An 8,308-nucleotide genomic window follows, 5' to 3' on the forward strand; every position below is an offset into this window, starting at 1 on the left:
TTCATAACTGTGTACATACACTCTAAAAAATGCTGGGTTGTTTCAACCCAACTTTGGGTCAAATATGGACTAACCCAACTGTTGGGTTAAATTTTTACATTAAATTTTTAACCCAAAAGTTGGGTTAGTCCAAATTTGACCCAAAGTTGGGTTGAAATAACCCAGCATTTTTTTAGAGTGTATAATGCACATGTTCCCATATAAATGTGATTATCTATAGTAAATATGTTCAAATATATTTATACACACAGTACCATATTTTATCACATGAACATCTATATATTGTGTATTACTGAATATAAAATGACATACATTAATATTGTATATACTAATATATTGTCATGTATTTTCAGTATACATGAAAAGTGGGAATTCCTTATTATTTAATATATTGTACTATATTAATACAATATGTTATTTTGTATATTTTCAATATACATTAAATAATTTAATATATTGATTATCAATATAAAAGCAAATATTGTGGTGTAATATATAATGATTTTTACTTCGTGATCGTGATTTTGACACTGTCAAAATGTCTCACTGTTCTGATGCTGCTGTTAGGCTAGTGTGTATGTAAAGACTGAAACGAAACTTATATTATGACATTATAATCCTGCAAAAACAGCATTTTTAATATATTGTAATTCATATACAGTTTTAGCCTACTTACTTTCTTACACACTAAAACCATTACAAATCCAAACAGGGTAGCTAAAACATTATACACACGCACACAATTCAATTATATAACAATTGTATCATACATTGTACAATATGTAAGTTCTAAAATCTACAGATATTCTTGTAGAGACCCTGCGTGTGAATGGAAAGTCTTTGTGACCTTTGCTCCACACTGCATCACTTACAGCACTTACTGTATAATGTTTTCCTTCATTACAACAGTTGACAAATATGAAGACCTTTATATTGTATCGTACACTAATCATAAGATCTGCTCTTGCTGACTCATATGAAGACGTATGGCAGGCGTAAAAGTGTGGAATTGGCCACTGGGTTTTGTTGTGTCATGTACAGAGAATACTCAAAAAACAGCGTGCAGATCAGATCAGCGTCACCGATGCTCATTTAGTCCATTTTGCATCATCACGCCATATTTACAGGAAACTGCTGTCCGTTTTGAAAATATGACAAACTGTCTTGAGCTGCCAACCGCTTAATGTGTAAGTGATGTGTTGTGCATGATGTGATAAAATATGTGTAAGGCAAACAAAACCTGAAAACCTGCAATTAAACAGGACGTTTTAGGATTTTAAAATATTTTGACAAGGAAAAGTAGATGCAAAAATCAAATGCAAACAGAAAGAAACTGATGTACATTTTCTAATGCTATACCTTTCGCTCAATGTGCATAATAATAATAATAATTATTATTATTATTATTTACAAACAAACAAAACCTCCCCTTCCCCATGTAGTTGATGTACAAAATGAACAAAAAAGAATAAAATTGATGTAAATTTTCCAATTCAACTTTTTACTCGTGAATAATAATAACAATAATAGTTGTTATATATTATTATTATTATTTACAAACAAACAAAACCTCACCTTTTCCCATGTTCTTGACACACAAAATGAACAAAAAAGAATAAAATTGATGTAAATGTTCCAATTCAATTTTTTACTCGTGAATAATAATAACAATAATAGTTGTTATATATTATTATTATTATTATTATTTACAAACAAACAAAACCTCACCTTTTCCCATGTTCTTGACACACAAAATGAACAAAAAAGACAAAAAAGAATGTAAATTTTCCAATTCAACTTTTTACGCATTTGAATAATAATAATAAGTTATTATTTATTTAACTTACAAACAATCAAAACCTCCTTTCCCATGCATTTGATGTAAAAAAGACTGAATTTTATTTAGTTCCGCTTTTCACTGTGTGTATATTATTTTAATAATAATACTAATACTGAAGAAGACTACTACTACTACTGATAATAATAATTATTACAAACAAAACCTCTCCCTTCCTTAGTTGATGTACAAATTGAATAAAAAATAGTGATAGGCTACTGAAATAGATTTTTTACTAATTTTTTAATAATAATTTTTTTATTTTATTTAGGCTATTTGTTTATGCATTAATTCATTAATTTATTCATTCTAGAAAACAAAATCCCTTTCTTCCTCATAAATAAAAAATAATAATTCAATTTAAAAAATGCGAGCAAGCCCTTCCCACACTGCGTCAGCTGACGGCGTGAAAAAGCAACACACAAGTAACTTATCATGCTACATTCCATACGAATAAAAAAAAATGTGACATAATTAATTACCTTTAGTAACAAAACATTCAAACACATGGCTATTGAAACTGGTTGGTCGTTAGGAGGAGACGCGTAGGTGGATCTCACACAGCAGGTTCTGGAGCCAGTGGGTTTTGAAGGGTTATACACTCTCAAACATTCACAGGATTCTCACTCATTGTTTATTCGTGGACTTGTGCAGAGAGTCTCAGAGACAGAAGCTGGACGGTGTCTCAGTGTTCAGGCTAAGAACAGGTCTACCCCAGATTAACGCACAGCCCACGCGATCTTTAAAGTGTTGTCAGACTAAGAATAGTGGGTCAAACTGTCGTCCCACACCTGGACCTCCCAAAACTCCCTCCATTCAGAACACAACTAAAGCCTCTGCATATGTATGAAAAACAGACCGAGGCTGAAAAATCATTTCACACATACTGCACATTCAGTACAGCAACACCAATATGGACTGCAGCCAAACTTTCCTATCGGGACATTATGTGCATTCAAGTTCAAACCTGTAACAATTCAGGGAATGTTCTTCTGTGAATCTCCTTTCGCTGAACTCCAACTTAGGAAACAATGTTTGGAATTCATAAGCATCATTTCAATTGCTTCATAACAAAGCAAGCAGAACACTACAAGGTGTGACTATCTTGACGCATGTCACGGTATCGCCACAGTGACATAAGCGCTGTTGGTAGAAACGGTTGCTATGTTATGGCTCCTCCTTTATGCAAACAGAGCTACAGTGGTTTCCAGTGCAAATGTCAGGTGAAGAAAGGTACAGTAGACAGTATCATATTAATTCAAGCTTTATTTACTTGGAGTTTCCGTATCATTTTTTTTGGCCTGTCCATCTGTCTTGCTCTGTTTGAAGAGGTGGATACGAAACCAGACTGCAGCTCATGCCTTTGTTCTCTACTTAAAAGAAGGCAAATGCATATTTTCTGTCATGCAAATAAGTGTAGATTAGTTTCAGTGTAACGTGATTTTTCAAAGTTGTATATAAAAGCATGTTTTACAAGAAACTGCTTTCTACTTGAATTGTAATTGAGTTAAAAATGTCGTGTTTAACTACTTTTATTTGTAAAATTTACTAGCAATTTCTGAGGTAAAATTGTTAACATTTTTTGTTCAGTGTTTGAATGGTTTCATTTGTTTTAATTGCTGTCATGGAAAATACTAAAAAGACTGTGAAATGTGATGGTTGCCGCTAGAAAATTTGAAGGGGGAGCCCCAGAAAAAATTGCAGGGGAATATGTTGGACCCCCCAAACCTGCATCATGTGGAACATCGAGGGGCCTTCCATGTGGGATGTTTCACTTCAGTTACTTTAAACTGACTCAGCCCCTCTTCACATTCATATATTAATTCTGAAAAAGTTTCAAAAATGTGTAGAACACTTTATGCACTGTAAAAAACTTTGCATTGTAAGGAATTAAAGACTAGCTCCAAGACTATTTGAACATTCAAGTCACACTAATCATTTCTGAATCTAAGCAAGTGGCATCTGCAAGCAAACAAACACATTAGGGTTTTATTTATTTATTTATTTCTAGGATTTTTCCATTTTCATAAGTTTTTGTAATTACATGCAACCATTGATCTGAATGCTGAATTCTAGACACTTTTCATTTTTTAAAGGAAGTCCAACAGTGTATCCCAGATACAGAATTTGTGTCAAGGTGATTTTTAGTGAATGTTCCCATGCGTACTATAGCAGATTAACCACATTAACCACACTAACATTTGCAAATCTGAAATTTTCCTTATATATATATATATATATATATATATATATATATGAATGTATATATATATATATATATGTATATATAAATAAAATATTTAGATATATAAAGTGAATGTCTTTGCATTATGTAATAAAGTATACCAATTGTCATTTATTTTGAAGAAATATAACACGTTTCAAGCTACGCATTTTATATGTGACCCTGGACCACAAAACCAGCTATAAGGGTCAATTTTTCGAAATTGAGATTTATACATAATATGAAAGCTGAATAAATAAGCTTTCCATTGATGTTATGATAGAACAATATTTGGCCAAGATAAAACTATTTGAAAATCTGGAATCTGAGGGTGCAAAAAAAGCTAAATATTGAGAAAATCGCCTTTAAAGTTGTCCAAATGAAGTCCTTAGCAATGCATATTACTAATCAAAAATTAAGTTTGAATATATTTACAGTAGGAAATTTACAAAATATCTTCATGGTACATGATCTTTACTTAATATCTTAATGATTTTTGGCATAAAAGAAAAATCAATCATTTTGACCCATACAATGTATTTTTGGCTATTGCTACAAATATACCCCAGCGACTTAAGACTGGTTTTGTGCTCCAGGGTCACATATAGGCTATATATATAGCCTATATAAAATGCGTAGCTTGAAACGTGTTATATTTCTTCAAAATAAATGACAGTTGGTATACTTTGTTACATAATGCAAAGACATTAACTTTTTAGGGTCACTGTACCTCAGTATGAAAACAAACAAACAAACAAACAAAAATAATGTTGATATCAAGTGCTATTTCTAGCTGCATATATATTTCCTGCATTATTAATAGTCCCCTTCCTCGTGGTTTTCATTCATGAGCTCTCTTGTCATTCATTTTCCCGTGAGTTTGGCTTACTGCGTGCTACCAGGTAGATTTGAATGTGTAATAGGAAAATACTGATTTTCATTCTTACTTCGCGGAGTCATCTTGAGGGAAATTCTCTAAATAAAAGCCCGCTACGAGTTCCCCCTTTCAGTGCATAGTTACAAAATGGAAATCCCCCGATCTGCAGCATGGAACCGGAGGCGCATCTATAAAAGCGCGTTGCGCCGCCCTCTCCGCACACTTCACTGCAGACTGCGATACGGCGAGCCTCGCGATGGATGTGCACAGAGCTGGCACGACGAACTTTCAGGATTGTGATATGGATGAAATGGATATGAAAAACAGGAAAATGCAACACTTTGAGGAGCGCGTCGACAGCGGCGTGGATTCGCTAAAGGAGGACGAGTATATGAAAATTGTGAAGGAAATGGAGATTTTGCGTTTTGAAGACCCGATTGCGAATCCAAAGGGGACGTGTGAATCTTGGACACAAGAAGTCACTGAGGATGGAGACACGTAAGTGTAACATTTTTTTAAATGATAAAAATAATGCAATGCAAGTTTCTTTTTTTTTAAAAAGTGCAGAAATTGACCCATTTAATGCAACTTGCAACAATTGTGACCAAAACCTAATTTTAGAGTGTCTAAAATTGTTGTTGATTACATTAAATGAAACATTTGTTGTTAGATTACTAACTTTATTCCCTTCGCTCGATAAAAATGATACAAGTACAATATTTTTGAACATTTTCTATTGGGACCAACTGAGCAATTGTGACTCTACAGCTGTAATTGTAAACAGAAAAAACATGCGTTCAATAAGCTTTTAGAGAAGTTATGCAAATAGTTTAAATTGCGAAATACCGCTAAAGTGCGGAAGTAAACAAATATCGTTTTGGAGCAGCGCCCAAAGTGGGAGGCGCTTGCGAAACAAAGTGCGCAGGCAGGAAAGTCCCTGGCGCGGGGCCAAGCGCAGATAAAGTATCAGATGTGTGGAGCCACACTGGTTGGAAATAACCTTAAAAACTCCATTCTTGCGAAACGCCGCCTGCTCGTACTGTGTGCCTGCTAAACCACATCCTCTGAGAGTGTTCTTAAAATATTTTCTAAAAAACCCTCCCACATTATTTTCCAGGTATCTTCACCTTGCCATCATTCACGAGGCGGAAGATTATGCCATCCAGATGATCAAACAGTGTCAGAACGACCCGTTCCTGAACAGACAGAACAACCAAAGACAGGTAATTGAGCTCCCACGCACAACTACTCACTACTACTACACACAATTCACCTCAAAACAAGAGCTGGTTTTCCAAACCTGTCTAACATCCAACCTCCATCTGCAGACTGCACTGCATCTCGCCGTCATCACAGAACAGCCGCACATGGTGGACAGACTGCTAAAGGCCGGCTGTGATCAACAGCTGGTCGATCAGAGTGGAAACACGGCCCTCCACATCGCCTGCAAAAGAGGCTTACTAGCTTGCTTCTCAGTACTGACTCAGATTCAGACCCAGCATCTGCACTCCATTCTCAGCTTCCCAAACTACAGCGGTAAGTCATAGTTTTGAGTAAAATCGCAGCACTGTCATTCTTTTCATCACGAAAACAAGTCTCTTATCATTTTGAGTTAAAAAAAAAGCAGTTTTTAAAATACAATCCTTCTTTTTTAATTACAGGACACACGTGTCTTCATATAGCAGCCGTTAACAACTACCTCTCAATGGTGGAGAGTCTGGTCCAGCTTGGGGCGGATGTAAACGCAAAGGTACGGTATAAGTTTAAAACACTCTCCAGCTTCACAAATGACTCTTATAGATGTTTGAAAAGAGAACTAATGTATGATTTATTGCGTTTAGGAGCAGTGTAGCGGCCGCACGTCGCTCCATTTGGCCGTGGACCTGCAGAACCTGGATCTGGTGCACACACTCATCGCTTTGGGAGCAGATGTTAACTGTCTGACCTATGGCGGATACACGCCGTACCACCTGACCTTCGGCCGACAGAACAGCGAGATCCAGAGGCAGCTTTACAACCGGACGGCCCAGGAGCTCAGAGCGATGCCAGAGAGCGAGTCAGAGGAGAGCGATGAGGAGTGTTTGTCTGATGAAGATTGTGTAAGTTTCTTTGAGAAACCTCTCCTAGATTTTACATTCCATCTTGATGTTGTGAAATTCATTTTATATAACTATATCATTTATATTTATGTATCTTTCTCATTTTTTTGTTTAACAGATGTATGATGACATCCAGTTCTGTGGGAGATAGTCTGGCCCTCAGGACAACATTCCCCATAATGCAAAGCAGCGAAGGCTGTAGGTGCTGTCTCAAGGTCTGGGACGGGGTGCGCCATATCCTAGGACGCCAATCCCTCGATGGGACTCTGCTAAAGTGGAAAAGAAGAGCTGAGCCCCTCCCGGGGGCATGATAGCAGTGGTGCTGTTCAACATGGAAAGAACCCTAAAGATAGCTGGACCAAAACCTTTACCAATATTTTTGAAGCCAAAGAGTTGGGAAAATATGTATATTTTGTGAATATATAGAGAGATATATTTTTATATTTGTAAATATGTGAAATGAAACACTTGTCGATAATGTTTATAGTCTATATATATGACACTGTGAAAATATTTTTACATTAAAAACAAAAGAAATGACATGAATTCTGAGTCGGGGTGTTTCTTGTATTGAATGTGCTGGAGTGATTTCAGAAGGCCTGGGAATTTCTGAGTTGTGAAACTTGTGAAATAACATGTAAACCCCTGTAGTGGTGGAATACCAGCCCATAGTGTCGGTTCAGAAAAAAAGCCCTCGGTGTGTACAGTAACTATCATTTACTTTCTGGAATCATTTATTTTCTTTCATGAGTCACGTAGATGCGTCACTATAGTTTGAATAAAATTCCTTGGGTCTGCTAAAGTGGAGTCATGAATATCTGACTCACGCTCAGTATGAAGTTCCCCACAAGAAAGAGAAATTAACACCCGACCACTAGAGGTGCGAGGTTCATAAGCATTATATATTCATTGCTAGGATTACATTACGTGCGTGTCTGTATGAACAGATCATACATAAACACATGATAGATCAGTGCAATTTACGGATTATTAAGATTGCCACCTAATTCGAAGTCATAGCACTTTTAAAAAAAAAGGCATTAATCATGTTTCTGGAGACGGATGAGCCAGGGATCATGCATTTTAGGGAAATTCCATAGCTTTGTTCTCTTGACAATGAGTAGCATACTATGAAAACCATTGGAAAGATTTCAATGTGACACATCATAATCATCTTCATCACTGTCACATGGTGAGAGGTGAATTCCAACTCCATTCTATATGTATATATATATATATATATATATATACACAGTGGGTACGGAAAGTAT

The 8,308-nt window shown here is 35.8% G+C and overlaps 1 protein-coding gene across 1 annotated transcript; it reads left to right on the plus strand.

Moving 5' to 3' along the window:
- Window positions 1–5,148: 5,148 nt before the first annotated feature.
- Window positions 5,149–7,579, plus strand: LOC107664824 (NF-kappa-B inhibitor alpha-like). Its single transcript, XM_016455498.1, has 6 exons — window positions 5,149–5,436; window positions 6,056–6,161; window positions 6,267–6,474; window positions 6,600–6,688; window positions 6,780–7,037; window positions 7,156–7,579. Exons 1-6 carry the CDS (start codon window positions 5,195–5,197, stop codon window positions 7,186–7,188), a joined length of 936 nt encoding a protein of 311 aa, XP_016310984.1. The 5' UTR covers window positions 5,149–5,194; the 3' UTR covers window positions 7,189–7,579.
- Window positions 7,580–8,308: the final 729 nt, after the last annotated feature.

The sequence above is a fragment of the Sinocyclocheilus anshuiensis genome, unplaced genomic scaffold (assembly GCF_001515605.1).
Source record: "Sinocyclocheilus anshuiensis isolate Anshui unplaced genomic scaffold, SAMN03320099.WGS_v1.1 scaffold135, whole genome shotgun sequence".
NCBI classification, from domain to species: domain Eukaryota; kingdom Metazoa; phylum Chordata; class Actinopteri; order Cypriniformes; family Cyprinidae; genus Sinocyclocheilus; species Sinocyclocheilus anshuiensis.